General features: G+C 37.3%; 1 protein-coding gene across 1 annotated transcript in view; it reads left to right on the top strand.

Annotated features, from left to right (window-relative positions):
• fgd (faciogenital dysplasia) overlaps window positions 1-11,621 on the top strand; it is a 50,211-nt gene extending 38,590 nt beyond the window's left edge. The window contains 12 exon segments of the mRNA XM_067395565.1: window positions 1,423-1,481; window positions 1,720-1,866; window positions 4,249-4,341; window positions 4,427-4,506; window positions 4,715-4,745; window positions 8,050-8,151; window positions 8,268-8,321; window positions 8,431-8,532; window positions 8,635-8,696; window positions 8,698-8,760; window positions 9,869-9,962; window positions 10,783-11,621. Coding sequence (XP_067251666.1) covers window positions 1,423-1,481; window positions 1,720-1,866; window positions 4,249-4,341; window positions 4,427-4,506; window positions 4,715-4,745; window positions 8,050-8,151; window positions 8,268-8,321; window positions 8,431-8,532; window positions 8,635-8,696; window positions 8,698-8,760; window positions 9,869-9,962; window positions 10,783-11,091 — 1,196 coding nt within the window. The 3' untranslated portion in view covers window positions 11,092-11,621.
• The last annotated feature ends 6,271 nt before the right edge of the window (window positions 11,622-17,892 follow it).

The raw sequence follows: 17,892 nt of genomic DNA, 5'->3' as shown, positions 1-17,892 counted from the left end.
ACTTTTATTTTGTATGCAATTAATCGCGATTAATTGTTTGACAGCCCTAATTCATTTATGTAAAATAAAAAATATACAGTAAAAAAAGTTAAATATTTTTACAATGTAAATCAGCTGTTTTCTATGTGAATATATAGTAAAGTGTAATTTATTCCTGTGATTTTCAGCATCATTACTCCAGTCTTCAGAGTCACATGATCCTTCAGAAATCATTCTGATATGATGATTTTAGGGTTGCCAGGTTTTCACAACAAAACCGGCCAATTGCTACACAAAACTATCCCAAAACTAACCCAGTCACATTCTGGAGGGTAAAATCTGCATTTTTGGCAGGGGCTGAATATCATGTTATTTGGAGTCACTTCAATCCACAGACATGAAAAACAACCCACAGCTGCAGTGTTAAAGTAGACCAAATCCTGATTTGCTGCTCGAGAAACATTTCTGATTATTATCAGTGTTGAAAACAGCTTCATGCATTTTATTTTTCAGGATTTTTTAATGAACAGAAAGCATCTTTTGTCACATTATAAATGACTTTACTGTCACTTTCGATCAATTTAATGCGACCTTGCTGAATAAAAGTATTACTGACCTCAAACTTTTGATCGTTAGTGTACCTTAAACTAAACTGCGAGAGTCTTTGGTTCCTGATCGGTGCTTTCTAGGGTCATTTACTGAAGTTAAAGTTGCAATAAAAGATGATCTGAATATTTGCGTCCACATCCGTTGATGTGTTTGAAGTGCTTGCTTTATCATGTTCATTATAATCGATGATGTCTCGACATGTTGTGACAGTAGACTAACGCCTCGCTCTATTTCTGACGTACGCGCTTCTTCCGCCGCTCGCGTCCGGTGCAGACAGGGTTATTTTAAGCTGTATTTCACGTGATACTTCACATCCCTTTACAGTTTACACCATAAATGATTATACATTCTTATCATTTATTTATATGTCAGCTCTCTCTTTGAGTGTAGATGTGAAGATAAATGGTTGTGGTTCATGAACATTTTGTAATAAAGTGTGGTCTCTCTCTAAACAACCTCAGCAGATTATTGCAGAAGTTCAAAAAATGAAAGTGTAAAAAATGTTTTTGTTTACTGTACAATATGCTAATGTGCTGAACTACACATTTTGTATTTTATCTAAAATATATATTTTACAAAATAACTCTAAAACTGCTAGAAAATCAAAGACGGACATCTAAACAAGTTTTGTTCCAAATTTGAAGTTGAAAAATTGAGGTTTCAAACTTTTGAGTGTTTAAGCTTGATTATTATGTGACGGAGGAAAAGGCGGTTTAGCCTGTTAATCCTTCCATTTTGAGTATATTTGTGTCTGTTTTGCATTGAAGAGAAGCATGTGACACAACACTGATGTTTAAATGAATTCTAATCTGTAAATGTGTTTGTGTGTGTCAGATGCTCTGGAGCTCATCTCCACCGCTGCAAACCACTCCAACGCTGCCATCAGGAAAATGGTTAGAGTCTTCCTTGATTTCATTTCACATACAGGATATACTGTTTCCATTTCCTGTCTGAGCAGGGTGACTTGGGTAGAAGTGCTCTATATCACTCTCACTTCTCTAACTGTCTCTTTCTAATGCTGTCATGCAGCTAATCACAGTTCTTCTTTTCATTTAATGAGTTTGTGAATGCAAATCATTTTGTGTGTGTGTGTGTGTGTGTGTGTGTGTGTGTGTGTGTGTGTGCGCGCAGGAGAAGATGCACAAGCTGTTGGAGGTGTATGAGCGGTTGGGTGGAGAGGAGGACATTGTTAATCCAGCTAATGAATTCATTAAGGAAGGTCACATAAAGAAGATGTCGGCTAAGAACGGCACAGCACAGGACCGATACCTCTATCTGGTGCGTCTGTTTGCTCCGTTAACACTTCTTATCAGTTATCTATATATCAAAGTTGTTCTTGCATCTACAGTTATCATGGTTTGTGAGTTGTTGAAAGAAAATAAGAATGGATGGTTCACCCGAAAATGAAGCTGATGATGCTCTTTTCTCATAGTATGAAATAGAGCTGCATGATTAATCTTGTTTCAAACAGTGACATGATCTTATTCCTAAATGACAGCGATTCTGCTCTGTCCATTAAACCTTTGACAAGTACAATCACAGCGAACATTCAGATCTGTTCTGATTCAGAGAGAGACTTTGTCATGTATAGGTATAAAACAGCTTCATAACCAGACTTCTATAATTCCATAATTCATATCATCACAGAAGTACTGGGATAAAAGTTTATAGTTCAGATTTAAACACTGATGTCTACAGTAGAAATCAAAATAGAGTAAATCACCTTTTGAGAGTAACTTGATGCTTCAAATACTGATATGAGTGAGTCATTGAATCATTCATTCAAGAGATTTGTTCAAAGGCACTGATTCATCCAGTAATGAAACAAGTGAAGTGTTTATGAGTGAGTCATTGAATCATTCATTCATGAGATTTGTTCAAAAACACTAATTCATCCAGTAATGAAACAAGTGAAGTCTTTATGAGTGAGTCATTGAATCATTCATTCATGAGATTTGTTCAAAAACACTGATTCAACCAGTAATGAAACAAGTGAAGTCTTTATGAGTTATTGAATCATTCATTCAAGAGATTCGTTCAAAAACACTGATTCAACCAGTAATGAAATAAGTGAAGTGTTTATGAGTGAGTCATTGAATCATTCATTCAAGAGATTCGTTCAAAAACGCTGATTCAACCAGTAATGAAACAAGTGAAGTCTTTATGAGTCATTGAGTCATTCATTCAAGAGATTTGTTCAAAATCGCTGATTCAACCAGTAATGAAACAAGTGAAGTCTTTATGAGTAATTGAGTCATTCATTCAAGAGATTTGTTCAAAAACACTAATTCATCCAGTAATGAAACAAGTCTTTATGAGTGAGTTATTGAATCATTCATTCAAGAGATTCGTTCAAAAACACTGATTCAACCAGTAATGAAATAAGTGAAGTGTTTATGAGTGAGTCATTGAATCATTCATTTAAGAGATTTGTTCAAAAACACTGATTCACTCGGTAATGAAACAAGTGAAGTCTTTATGAGTGAGTCATTGAATCATTCATTCATGAGATTTGTTCAAAAACACTGATTTAACCAGTAATGAAACAAGTGAAGTCTTTATGAGTCATTGAGTCATTCATTCAAGAGATTTGTTCAAAAACACTAATTCATCCAGTAATGAAACAAGTCTTTATGAGTGAGTTATTGAATCATTCATTCAAGAGATTCGTTCAAAAACACTGATTCAACCAGTAATGAAATAAGTGAAGTGTTTATGAGTGAGTCATTGAATCATTCATTTAAGAGATTTGTTCAAAAACACTGATTCATTCGGTAATGAAACAAGTGAAGTCTTTATGAGTGAGTCATTGAATCATTCATTCATGAGATTTGTTCAAAAATGTTGATTCATCCAGTAATGAAACAAGTCTTTATGAGTGAGTTATTGAATCATTCATTCAAGAGATTCGTTCAAAAACGCTGATTCAACCAGTAATGAAACAAGTGAAGTCTTTATGAGTCATTGAGTCATTCATTCAAGAGATTTGTTCAAAATCGCTGATTCAACCAGTAATGAAACAAGTGAAGTCTTTATGAGTCATTGAGTCATTCATTCAAGAGATTTGTTCAAAAACGCTAATTCAACCAGTAATGAAACAAGTGAAGTCTTTATGAGTTATTGAATCATTCATTCAAGAGATTCGTTCAAAAACGGTGATTCAACCAGTAATGAAATAAGTGAAGTGTTTATGAGTGAGTCATTGAATCATTCATTTAAGAGATTTGTTCAAAAACACTGATTCATTCGGTAATGAAACAAGTGAAGTCTTTATGAGTGAGTCATTGAATCATTCATTCATGAGATTTGTTCAAAAACACTAATTCATCCAGTAATGACACAAGTCTTTATGAGTGAGTCATTGAATCATTCATTCAAGAGATTTGTTCAAAAATGCAGATTTATCCAGTAATGAAACAAGTGAAGTCTTTATGAGGGAGTATTTATGATTTATGATTTTTAAATCATTAAAATGATTTAAATATTTTTTAAATAGACTGCAGTTATCATTTTGTCAGAACCTCCAGTAAATTATTTTGTTTAGCTGTATGTTCTTTTAAACAAATAATTGTGAATCTGCTCATTTATTACAGCTGAACACATTTACTATATGATAAATATACAGAAAGATGATGCTGAAGATTGTTTATGTTTTGACAGTTCAATAACATGGTGCTGTACTGTGTGCCCAAACTGAGGCTGATGGGACAGAAGTTCAGCGTCAGAGAGCGGATCGACATTGCCGGGATGGAGGTACGACTTCAGCCGTTCGTTCAGCTGCATGTTTATTTTTATGTCCTCATCTTATCATTTGCTGATTTTCTCACATTGCTTGAAGGTTCAGGAAAACGTCAAGCAGAACGTCCCTCACGCCTTCACCATCATCGGCAAACAGCGCTCACTCGATCTGCAGGCCAGGTGATTGACCCATAGAACCTAACCTGTTAGCTGTCGCCCCACTGATCAGAGATCTGAGCTTAAATGGCTGTAATGTTTGGAATCAGAGATCATTTTCAGACATCTTTAAATGGATAGTCACGAGCAGCGGGGCTTGAGAAGACATGATCTTTAGCAAAATCAATGTCCAAATACAAAGTGTGTGAACTCTGATGTGTTTTTGTCTCAGGACGGCTGAGGAGAAGGAGGACTGGATAAAGGTGCGTCACTCTCTTTACACAAATGATGAATGTCATAGAAAGACAGCTCTATACTCAAGTTAGAACTGAATGTCATGTTTTATTTCATTTAAGGAATTATTTTTTTATGGTTTTAGTTTCTGTTTTAATTTTAGTTATCTATAATAACCCTACTGCTTTTGACCCTTTTAACTAGGGTTTCAGTTCTTTATATGTCATTTCATCATTTATTTGTATGCCGAATGTACTGACAAGCATTTATGATAAATGACAGCACTACCTTAAATCTAATATCAAATAATCCTTTAGTGTCAACACACATCAAAACAAGTCTACTTCTTTAAACCATGACAAAAGATTATTAAAACATAATGATTAAAAATGTACTTTTAAAGTAAAACTTAATTTGAGACTTTTTAAAAGCACTTAAACACACAGAATTATTGCTGTTTTTAATATTTTTATGGATCAATTCCACATTAAAATGACTCTGCATTGAGTAAATATAGTGCGAGCAGCAGTTATCGGGCTTCAAGCGCTTTAAGGTCTACGAGCACATGTGTAAAAAGGTGTTATATTTTATTTAGCAAGCCTTGATCAGAGATGGAATAGACCACTAACAGGTAGTTTACTGAGGAATTATATGGTTTTAAAGCTTTTTAACAGTTATAGCGCCACCTATGGCCCAATCTCCATAAAAGTGTGGACACTTCTTCAGAATCATGTGCCACATGTGCTCACCCTAATGTCTGAGTTTTCGTTTTTGAAATGCTTTTGGGTACACTTGGCCACACCCTTTTTCTAAATGACCCTATTATAGCTATCCAGATGCCAAAGTTCAACTTTTTTTAAATCATTGACCTAGAGAGTCCCGAGAATTGTGCTGATTGGTTTTATTGAGTGAAAAACCTAGGACTAGTTCACGAAAGTAGGTTTTTCAAATAATCTCCAATATTTAACGAACGTTTGATTGACAGCAGTGGTCCCAGAGAAGTTCCTAGAAGTTGTTCAGAATGAGGAATAATGTTTATATGGTATGAATATCATGTACATGTGTGAAAAATCGCATAATATACAATGATTTACGCACCTGAAAATCGCAAAGGCGCCCCCCGGTGGCTGACTTCTTTCTAATCTCTCACAGAGTTAAGGCCAGAATACACCAAGCCAACGCCGACGAACTAGTGGCGATGAAAGCAGACTGTAGGGTTGGTTCACATCGGCAGCGTCTGTGTCCAAAGTTGGCCTGACACACCAAACCAATGCTAAACACCTGACGGCCAAGTAGCACGTCTGTTCTGCGCCTGTGCAAGATGAAATGCCTTTCCATACCAGCAGGTGGCAGTATCTGATCCAGCCAAAAAAAAGCCAATGAGGACCAACTTCAGCCGACAGTGCGACCGTCAGCTTGGTGTGTTCCTGCCTTTATAGCTGTTTTAGTAAAAGTGGCCACGCTCACTCTGGATGTTTTGGCGTCCTGACGCGGACGTGAATCGAAATTTCTACTTTTTTTTTGATAATTATCGATGATCAGACTCTGGAGAATCTTTCTGCACTGGTTTGGTTCTGATTGTGTGAAAAAAATAAAAATAGGACTAGTTGACAAAATCAAAAAAATCTAAATACCCAAAAAATCCGAATTTTGATGACGATCAAATCCGAAACATGCGTTTAAACTTACTCTAAATGCGCATAATAGCATGGAAGACAATGAAGAGGGACGTGTATGCATCAGAAGAGAAGTCCAGTGTATTTCAGGTCCTCTGAAGGAGTTTATACACTTTGTTTGAAAAATAACAGAAAGAAGTTTATGAAAAATCTTGACAGTGACATTAAGTTTTGATCGGCACGTTAAGGAGAGAAGCTGCAACTTCTGATTCATGAACAAATGGCTCTTTTCAGTGAATCGTTTGATTCAGTTCACTGTGGCTCATAAACTGTTTCCATCCACCTATTTTTATGCAAATTTTGGGATATTGCATAAGAAACACTGGTTAGAAACATCAAGATGAGTATAAATTCTCAAAATGTGTGTAAAAAAACGTAAGCATTTTATCAAGGCAGCTAATGTTTTTATCCAATAAAAACACGTGTGCATAAACTACGATGGAAACACGTTTACTGAATAAATCCCTTAAAGGGTTAGTTCACCCAAAAATGAAAATAATGTCATTAATTACTCTCCCTCATGCCGTTCCACACCCGTAAGACCTTCGTTCATCTTCAGAACACAAATTAAGATATTTTTGATGAATTCGTCCATAGCCAGCAATGACATTTCCTCTCTCAAGATCCATTAATGTACTAAAAACATATTTAAATCAGTTCATGTGAGTACAGTGGTTCAATATTAATATTATAAAGCCATGAGAAAATTTTTGGTGCACCAAAAAAAACAAAATAACGACTTTTCAACAATATCTATATGGGCCGATTTCGAAACACTGCTTCAGAGCGTTATGAATCTTTTGTGTCGAATCAGTGATTCGAATCACATGTCAAACTGCCAACGGCTGAAATCACATGACTTTGGTGCTCCGAACAGCTGATTCGACACAAAAGATTCATTTGTGCTCTAAATCTTTTGGTGCACCAAAAATATTCTCATGGCTTTATAATATTAATATTGAACCACTGTACTCACATGAACTGATTTAAATATGTTTTTAGTACATTAATGGATCTTGAGAGAGGAAATGTCATTGCTGGCTATGGACGAATTCATCAAAAATATCTTAATTTGTGTTCCGAAGATGAACAAAGGTTTTACGGGTGTGGAACGACATGAGGGAGAGTAATTAATGACAGTATTTTCATTTTTGGGTGAACTAACCCTTCAAACCCTCATGTGACTTTGCCTCAGCAGAGGCTGTGATTGGATAATTGGACTAACCAGTGGACCAATCACATCGCAGCATCTCAAATGTTGGTCTGGTGGATCTGAAACGTCTGAATCAAAGTCTGTCATCAGAATGATTTGGTTTAATTCCTCCAGAAGCGTCTCACACGGTTGTGTTCCCGAACACCAGCATCCGAACACAAGATCACATGACAGCGTTTATTGTGTTTCGTCTGACGCTCTGAGACAAACTCATTTATGATGGAGGAGAAAAGAGCCTGATTGAAGAAACTTACACTTTTATTACCGATATTTTGAGCCAATTTCACAGGAAGTGATGATTTTGTTCTCTGGAACACATGCTGCTTTTGCACACAAGTTAACTTCTCATCTTTGGATATAAACTCAGTGATCAAATGTTAGCAGAACCTTGTTTTCTGTGTGAATCTTCATCATCAGGGTTGTTCGCTCTGTGTGTGTTTGTAGGTGATCCTGGCGACGATCGAGAAGCACAAGCAGAACAGCGAGACGTTCAAAGCGTTCAACATCTCCTTCAGCCGTGACGACGAGCACCCGCCTGACGCAGCGGTAACTGAGTCTGCTGTCGAGTGTTGTATAAAGAGCTGTGGAAATACACACACACACACACACACACACACACTAACTGTAAGACAGAAGCTGATGTTTGTGTGGTCTGATGGCAGGGCTCGTGGAGCAGCTTGAGCACATGTGAGACGGACGGAGCTCCACACGAGCGGGTGAGACACACACTGACACACTGCAGATCTGAATCTGAGCTCCACGACCCTTTGTTCACCTGTGTGTGTGTGTGTGTGTGTGTGTGTGTGTGTGTGTGTGTGTGTGTAGAAGAGCTCAAAGAAGCGAGAGAAGGAACGAGAGACATGCAAAGGCTGTAGTGAGACCTTCAATTTCACCAAACGCAAGCACCACTGCAAGACCTGCGGCGCGGTACGTGAGTTCACCTCTCACACACACACACACACACACACACACACACACACACACTCACAGCTGTGCGTCTGATGCAAGATGCCGTCTGTCTTGCTGCAGGCCGTCTGTGGGAAGTGTTCGAAGGTGTCGGAGAGCAGGAACATCCGCGTGTGTAAGCAGTGTGACGGCCAGCAGGGCGCTGAAGGGACGGCAGGGGGCGCCACTGAGCCCAAGAAAAGACTGGAGGTGAGAATCTTTGACTCTGTTTACACTGTTTTACCATCATAATGACACATGATCACATCTTCAGTGTTTGTCTTCCTGTCTGCTTACATTCACTGCAAATCAATATCCATATTTATTTAGATTAAAGATTGAACTAACATCAATAATAGTTTTAAATAAATTAAGTTTAATTAAAATTAATAAATTGATGATAAATAGAATTTGATAAATTGATAAAAAAACATTTAATTTAAAAGAATAAATAATACATTTAACAGTATTGTACTATTGTAAGTAGAATGCAATATAATAGAAACAAATAGAATGTGATTTTATTAAAATAAAAAATACAAATTTATCTAAATAACACATTAATACATGTGATTTAAAATGAATGTATGATGTGAAAAAAGCATTTGATTAAAATAAACAAATCATAATTTTTAATGAATGCATTAATTTTATATTAAATTTTTAATATTAAAATTAATTAAAAATAATAAATTAATACATTTGATTAAATTTGATGTAAATAAATAATAATAAACAAAAACATTTGATTAAAATAAATTCAAATAAATACATTTGATTAAAATAAAAATTAAAATATTGATTTAAATAAATAATAAACTAATACATTTGACTTAAATAAAGAGATTTATTAAAATAGATAAAGGGTTGCACTTTATTTTAAGGTGTCCGTGTTACACTGTAATTACACATTTAAGTACTGAGTAACATTAACTACATGTTCTTACTATAGGGTTAGGGTTTGGGTTAAGGTTAGTTGCATGTAATTATGCACAGTTATTACTATAGTAACTACACGTAACGTGTAACAAAGCCATTAAAATAAAGTGTTACCATAAAATGTGAAGTAAACAATATATCTAACAGTACAGTACTACAGCGAGGAGAAAACAATGCAGCCATTATAGAAGATGAATATTTTCCAAATTGTGTTAGTTTCTCTCAGTTTTCATTTGGTCTTTATATCACATGATAATGTTCGTGGAGTGCCTGCTTTAGAGCAGATTTCTTCAGATGAAGGCTGTGTTTAGACTGCTGTCGCTGGAGTCTGTTTAACATGTGTCCTCTTCCTGTGTGTGTGTGTGTGTGTGTGTTTCAGAAGCAGTTGTCAGCAGCTCCATCTTCTCAACGCACAGGAAAATCTGAAGACTTGGAACAAGAGCCAAGCGGCCATCACTAAAGCACAACCTCAGGTGTGTGTGTGTGTGTGTGTGTGTGAGTGTCACCTGTGAGATTAAGGTCAGATGGATTTCCGTGACCCTGTGGTGACCTCAGAGAGCCGGTCTGCAGCCAGTGACACTCGGGATAATGAGTGTCTGTCTCTGAACTCTTTCTGTTCGTCTTGTGACTGTCATTCTCACTAACAGGTTCAGCTCATATTTCACCCCAACATCAAGAGGAAAAAACAAGAAATTATATTTTGCATGAAGAAAATGAAGCCCATTTAATGACCAAAAAGCTAATTCTTGTTTTTAAAATCCACTTTAAAAGTCACCATGAAATCGTGATTGACACTTTTTTCATGCAATATTACACATCATCATTATTATTTTATCATGATTTTTTTAAATTCATGTTCCCTGTAATCTTGAATCAGCATCTCTTCTCTGATGATGAGGGCGGGGCAACCTGTCACTCACATGAGATCCACCAATAGCAAACCACGACCATCCAATCAATTCCCCACAGACAAAATCAAGCCCCGCCCTACATCTGTTCTTGTTCCTGAAGCGTTTCACTCGGATATACGACACGATAGAGAACAACTTCCATCTCATGATGACTTTAGTTGTAAATGAATTCTGACGCTGGGAAACTGGGAGATTTATTATCTTCACACATCAAACCTCAACATCTAGACACTACAGATTACAGACTTTATTGCAACTGTCATGAAAATAATGAGAAAAGTTGTAATGGTCCATTATTTTTTTGTTATATTTTGGAGTGAAATAAGAGGATTTCTGTAAAGACTTCCGCTGTATCTTCAGCACTGTGTGTTTTCATTCTCAGGACTCTCCGGCTGTGACACGAGAAGAAGTAACGGTCAAGTGTGCATTCAGATTCTCAATCCTGGATTGGACAGAGCTCCTGTCACATGCTGTAAAGGGAGGAGCCAACAAGATGCCAGCCAATAGGGCGCTTTCCCTCGCCTTTGGTCCGTCCCCTTTTATAAAGAACTCCTGTTACTTGAAATCACTTTACCCTCAGCACTTTTTTAATCTTTCTTTTGAAGATGATTTTGGCCCTCCTTCACGGGATCACGGCTCTTTCTCCAGCGCTCGCACACGTGCGGTTCACGGCTGTTTGTCGATGCACTGATCCTTTCTTCTGTCTATGAAATGTTGGTTTATTTTTTTCTTTTTCATTTGTTGCCTTTCAGATATGTTATTAGATAAAGCATTAAGTCACTGTTCAGTTTTCTCCTGCTTCACGATGCCCAGTTTTACAGTTTAATGCAGAAACCTGTGGCAGGCCACTGAATATTACACTGGACTACTGGACACAAACTGTCATGTGACTGTGAAGGTAAAGGTTTGGCTGAGAGAAACAGGTTCAAGAACGAGCACAAAGCCGCTCTTCTCCCGCGTCACCTTCCTCTTCATGCTCTTTCGCAGACGGCACACTTCCCTGTTCTCCAGGCGCAGTACCACGAGCGCAGCAGACGTTCTGTACGCTGAACACAGGTGGATCATGGTCACCTGCTTCCCTTTTAATAGAGTTTGAACCCTTGAAACAGAACCAGTATTATAAAAAGCATTTTATGTGTACAAAAGCTGTCTTATAGCATATCAATTAATAAAAGAGTATCTGGTCACTGGTGTTTATGTGAGACTTTATCTTCACAGAAATCAATGTGCATTATTTTAACTTTGGCGTGCTTCCCCACAACAAATGGATACATTTCTTCTTCACGAGAGACGAAATATTCTTGTAAATATGAAAGGTGTGATTGAGACAAAGATGTTCTTGGAATAGGGTGGTACTGACTTCCTGTTTGCAGAGTCTTATTCAGTGATATTTATGGATGGATTGTGAAAGCGTATGCTGTGATGTGTTGAAACTGCGTTTCTCTATTTCATCACTTTTATGACAAAATCTTTCGGTAGAGTTTAACAGGGATTTCAGGGTCATTTTTCCTTTGCATTTTCTGTGTACAGATGACAACGTTGTCAATTTGATCCCCGTTCTCAGGTATCCATGAAATGCCTAAAAACACTGCATTCTGCTGTCAGGACAGTAGATGGCGATGTCACCCTTTTTCACAAATTCACATGTTTGTAGTTTACACATGAACTATGCAACCAGTTTCCAAAAGTTTGAAAAGTCAGGCCCTTTCAAAGCACCATCCAAATGCATAAAGCTTTCCGCTTTTAGTTGATATAAATGTTGTGTAAATGGCCTCTTAGATGGTGATTTTTATATGACCATTTTCGCAAAATGTATGAGAAGCGTATGATAAACTGGTTAGGCTTGCCGCAATAGTCAGTGTTACCGGTGTTCATCCGCAGCATGGTATCATCACTTGCCCACCGCGGCACCGCCCCCCTCCGTCATTTAGATATTTATAATAATAAAAATCATTTATTTCAGTTTAAAAACACAATTAATAATTGAACGTGTCTGCTCAATGCAGCGTGAGCCGAACGAGAGTTTCAGCACAGATCAGCAGCAGGAGGATTGAGTGAGGAGCTGACTGACAAGACCATGGAAGATTTGGTTTCAAAGCGAAATGTAAAAGCACCTATTTGTCAGTATTTTGGATTTAAACCCAGTGCTGATAGGGAACCTGCAAAGGATTAGTTGTGTTTTTCATTAAGAATAACAATCCACCAACCATTCAAGCAATTGCTGCCCTTGAATTGGTGCTAATTTGAAAGCGAAAGTAAAATTCGCACAGGCATTCGTGACGGTGTGTGTTCACTGGACGGAGTGTTTTCAGTTCACTCCTATTGATGCTCAACTTCCATAGGAATGAACTGAAAACGCTCGCTCTGCTCTGCACTGTTATGAATGGCTGCGCACATTTTACATTCGCTTTTGAATTAGCAATTTAAAGTGAGGTGCAAAAGAGGGAAACCCCGACCCGCCCCTGGTGTATTACCGGTGTTGTCACGTGTCGGTTAACCGGTGTTAACATTTTCTCACTGTCACACCCCCAATGCTGGTAAATCATCTTGGACCAGCAACAAACTCAGGTGGTTGTACCTGTAAAAGGTAGTCAAGAGACTGGAAGATGACTGGTTTAGACCAGTTAAACCCATGTTTCATCACAACTACCTCTACCGAGGTGTACAGCTAGTAGTTATTAGGAGATACGAGGGTCCGTGGCTCTACCATTGGAGAAAGTGTAATGGTTAACTTGGATCACGTATGCCTTGATAACTAATCACATTACAGCATCGACATCATCGAATTTCGTTCAGAGTCCTGCGACAGTCAATCAGTTTGCGGACACCATAGAAATGAATGGCTGTGTTCAAAAAACTCTTAAATACATCCATTTGTAGAGGTGTCCAAAATCACAGTGGACTCTTTCAATCCCACAATGCACCATAATAACGAGTGTACAACTGATGTACGCTCAACGACTAGAGAATACCCATAATGCACTATGAGAGCCGCGCACTGAATGAATTCCCGCGTCTGACCAGAGGATGGCGCCGCAGCTGAATCATCCATCCATCCATTTTCCAAACCGCTGGTCCAATGTGGGTACAGCGTAATATCACAGGTATACATTCCTTTATAACTGATTATTAAATAGTTTAATTAAGGTTTATACAGACAGAGTTCAAGATAAATATTTCCGTCTTACTACTGGAGCTGCAGTTTCCAAAGTTTCAAGTGATTATTAAACAGCAAACACAAACTATGCAAAAGCATCAGTCTTTCCGTTGCACAATAAATCGATGCATCTCGATTTGTGGATCGCTTCTGAGATTTTCCGAACGCATACCAATTCTCTTTCGAATCGATTCAGAGATTAGTTTTTAACAGCAGAGGGCGCTCTAGGCTAGTTTTATCCACATACTCAAATGCTCATGAAGAAGAGTGCTCGTGCGTTCGGCTGAGTCTGAGAATGTACTTGCACCTCAGAATGCTTTTGTGACGTGAGATTAATGTAAACAGACCACTGCAAACACCCCTGTAATTCACTTCAACCTTTTCGAACTTTATGAATGATTATTTTAGAGAAGGTTCAATTGATGTGTAAGGAATTGGAAGCAAAGAGAGTATGTCTGTTTCTAATGTGCTGTTGAAAACTAAGCTCAGAATCGATTCGAGAGAGAGAATCGTGATGCATTCAGAAAAGCACAGAATTGATCCAGAATCATTTCTCGATTGGCGATGCCTTTATTTATTGTTGTAGCTCTAGAGCAAACTGATATAGAATCAGCGTAGAAACCATCGCATCGAAACATTGATCTCTGATGTTGATCCAGCATAGTTTTGCTCATCAGGGTAATGAATCAGACATGCCATTCAAAACTGAAAATCAACGCGATTGGTTTGCTCACCTAACGTTGAAACCATGTTAATTTTCAGATTGAAACGACGTTATAGAATTAAAATAACAAACATTAAATCGATCTACTTGGTTTGCTTACCGAATTCACAAATGCAAATGTTTTATGTGATATTCCAAATTTGCACACAAGTTAAATTCGCAACTTTGGATGGAAACATGGCTAATGAGAAGTGCCGTAAACTGAATCACAGCTCTCGCACAGTTGACTTATAAAAAAGCATGTTTTTCTTTGTAAAATGGATCAGTCAAAAACTAACGTGTACGAGCAAACATGTTTAGGTTAGCAGATGGACTGTCGATTCATTAAAGCTATTTCCTCACAAAAGCGGTTTATTCAGCGTAGTGAAGCCTCTCCTCCATTGACATCCATTAAAAGAACGGCCTCTGGTGTTTCTCTGCATACACGGTACTAGCAGCTGTTTTTGCTAACCCTGCAGGCTTGATTTCCAGTGGTTTTGGTTGAGTTGTCATCACATCTCATTGGTCTTCCTGTTAAGCTCTCGGTGTGTCACCTGACCTTCAGTACTTCCTCTTTCTTGTTTCTGAGCCTCTACATCTGGTCTCAGGATGCTCTTAGATCTAGTAACATTCACTCAAACCCTAGTTTAACTTTCACTTCTTGAAACCCATTTTTCTTGTAAGACAACATCAACAAGTCATGAGCTCATGGAGACGAGGCCTGATAACTCTTCAATCTGTAGCCTACTTTAACATAACGTAATCTGACAAGCAAAATCTCTTAACTTTAGGCCAGTGCTTAAACATCCTACTCATTTCAAGGGCTGGGCAGGGCCAAAGACTACAGACACATGGCACACATAATGAAGAAATAGTGCATTCGAGTCATTTTGGAAAGATCGTATTTACGAGCAGAACTGACATGAACGCCACCACAATGTCGTAAATACCAGTGGGAAGCTCGTAATTTTCTTTAAGCTCCGATCTGTACGAGTTGGGGGCGTGTCAGTCAGAAACATGGCGAAATACCACAATATTACAGGTATTTAGCAGTGAATTGTCAGGCTTTTCTATTTACAACAAAGTAAGCTGATTCCCAGCAAAAAATACAATAGCATCACAGTATAAAAATGTAATATGCAACAATAAAGTTTACAACAGCTTCATAAATTAATTAAAAAACATAAAAAAGCAACATACAACTAATGTACATTATTTGCTCTACATTTTCTAGAAGCAGAAGTGTTGTAATTTTGTGTAATTAATTTAGAGAAGGCACACCGCCATCATACTCCGACGAAAGTGACTTGAACGCACCTACCGTCGTACACACGATTTCCCACCTCGTAAATACGAACTTCCCAGGAAGACTTGAACGCACCATAATGCCACCAATGTCGTAACTACGAGTTGGGGGCGTGTCAGTGAGAAACATGGCGGAAAACAACAAGACTTATAGGTTTATGGTGCGTTCAAGTCATGTCGGAAAGAGCGTATTTACGAGCAGAACCGACATGAACGCCACCACAATGTTGTAAATACCAGTGGGAAGCTCGTAATTTTCTTTAAGCTAATCTGTACGAGTTGGGGGCATGTCAGTCAGAAACATAGTGAAATACCACAATACTTACAGGTATTTAGCAGTAACATTGTCAGGCTTTTCTATTTACATCGAAGTAAGCTGATTCCCAGCAAAAATTCGATAGCATCACAATGTAAAAATGTAATATGTAACAATAAAATTTACAATGGCTTCATAAATTAATTAAAAAACATAAAAAAGCAACATACAACTAATGCACATTCTTTGCTCTACATTTTCTAGAAGCAGAAGTGTTGTTATTTTGTGTAATTAATTTAGAGAAGGCACACCGCCATCATACTCCGACGAAAGTGACTTGAACGCACCTACCGTCGTACACACGACTTCCCACCTCGTAAATACGAACTTCCCAGGAGGACTTGAAAGCACCATTAGCAGTGACATAGTCCGGCTTTTCTTTTTACAACGAATTAAGCTAAATGCCTGCTCAAAATATGGTAGCATTATAATATAACAACATGTAATGATAAAGTTTACATTAGATTCATAAATTAACTAAAAACATAAAAAAGCAAAACACAACTTATGCAAATTCTTTGTTCTTCATTTTCTCTGAGTAAAAGTGCTGTATTTTGTGTACTTTAGAGAAGGTGCACCGCCATTTTACTCCAACGAAAGTGACTTAAACGAACCTGCCGTCGAAAACACGACTATCCACCTCATAAACACGAACTTACAGGAAGATTGTAATATGGCAGAATAACTCCCGCCTTCTAAATAAAAGAGCCAATCGCTGATTGATAAAGTCACGCGTCACTGCAGCTGCCGTTAGAATCTCCGGTTGCTATAGAAACAGTGTTCTGAGACGCGCGCGTATGACTGCACATGCGCATTGTTTGGTCCCGCCTGAAAAAAATTTTTTTGGTCATGATTTGAGCATTTAGAAACTAAATTTCTGACACAGTTGTTATCATATTTCAATGGTGATATGAATTTTAACAGCTTGGTGAACAGCCTTGGAGAATTTGATGTTTCCCCATTCAAAGAGAAACAGCTGCGTTTCAAAGATGGCCGCCGAGTTAAAAAAAAAAAAAAAATTCAAGACATTATTCAAATACAAACATTTAGGACATATTTAACAATAAATCATAAATCATTTTTTCGTGTTGATACAGCATTTAAAGAAAAACAGAAAAAACAAACAAAAAAGAAGTTTCAGGGCATTTCTGTCCATCATACACTGAAGGGATTTTGCAAATAACTTCAAATCATTCTTCCATCCAGTGAAATGGGGTTTGACCTTCAAATACTTACATCTGTGGATAAAGTGTTTTTCAGGTTATCAAAAATTCTATATTTTTATCATTTATAAACACTCCAACTTTAATTGAGGTCATATTCAAAGGATGTATCAACTTTAGATTGCATCTGATTTTGAAATGAAAGCCAAAATTCATTTACAAATTCACACTGAAAGATGTTCTACCATCTTTCTCATAAAATCCACATGAATTATTTTCCCAATTAAATCTCTAATGTAAAAGGAGTTGGATGAATAAATGAATGTCACTTCTTTGGCCTTGGGAAGAATTGATAAATATAATTTCCTTATTTATTTATTTTTTCGCTTCTTCCCCACTGAAGTCTTGCCGAACATATTTTCTTTTCAACTGATTAGGATAATACTGTTTAGATAAGACATTTCTAATAAACTGTTTGCTATTTAAATTAATACCTTCGATACAAAGTGATCTCATTTCTGATTGAGAGTATTTTACAAACTGCTGAATCATTGTTTTCAGGGGTGCTGGGATGGCCTTTATCACTCTATTGTATTCTCTGATTGGGCACTTAAAACTAAATTTATCACAGAAGTCACTGTAATATAGCAAATTACTAAAATTATCCATCAAATGACTAACTGCCCATATACCTTTTTCCATCCAAATACCGAAAAACAATGATTTCCTATTACTCAGAATATATCTGTTGTTCCACAGAGGTGTTTAAACATTAGGTTACAGTACAGAAGAGCTTGTTGGTGGAAGGCCAAATGACTCGTCTGAGAGGGACTTTGACCAAAGTGTTT

The sequence above is a fragment of the Chanodichthys erythropterus genome, chromosome 9, assembly GCF_024489055.1.
Source record: "Chanodichthys erythropterus isolate Z2021 chromosome 9, ASM2448905v1, whole genome shotgun sequence".
Classification (NCBI taxonomy): domain Eukaryota; kingdom Metazoa; phylum Chordata; class Actinopteri; order Cypriniformes; family Xenocyprididae; genus Chanodichthys; species Chanodichthys erythropterus.
Note: the sequence above shows the minus strand (reverse complement) of the source record. Positions and strands in the feature narration are given on the sequence as shown.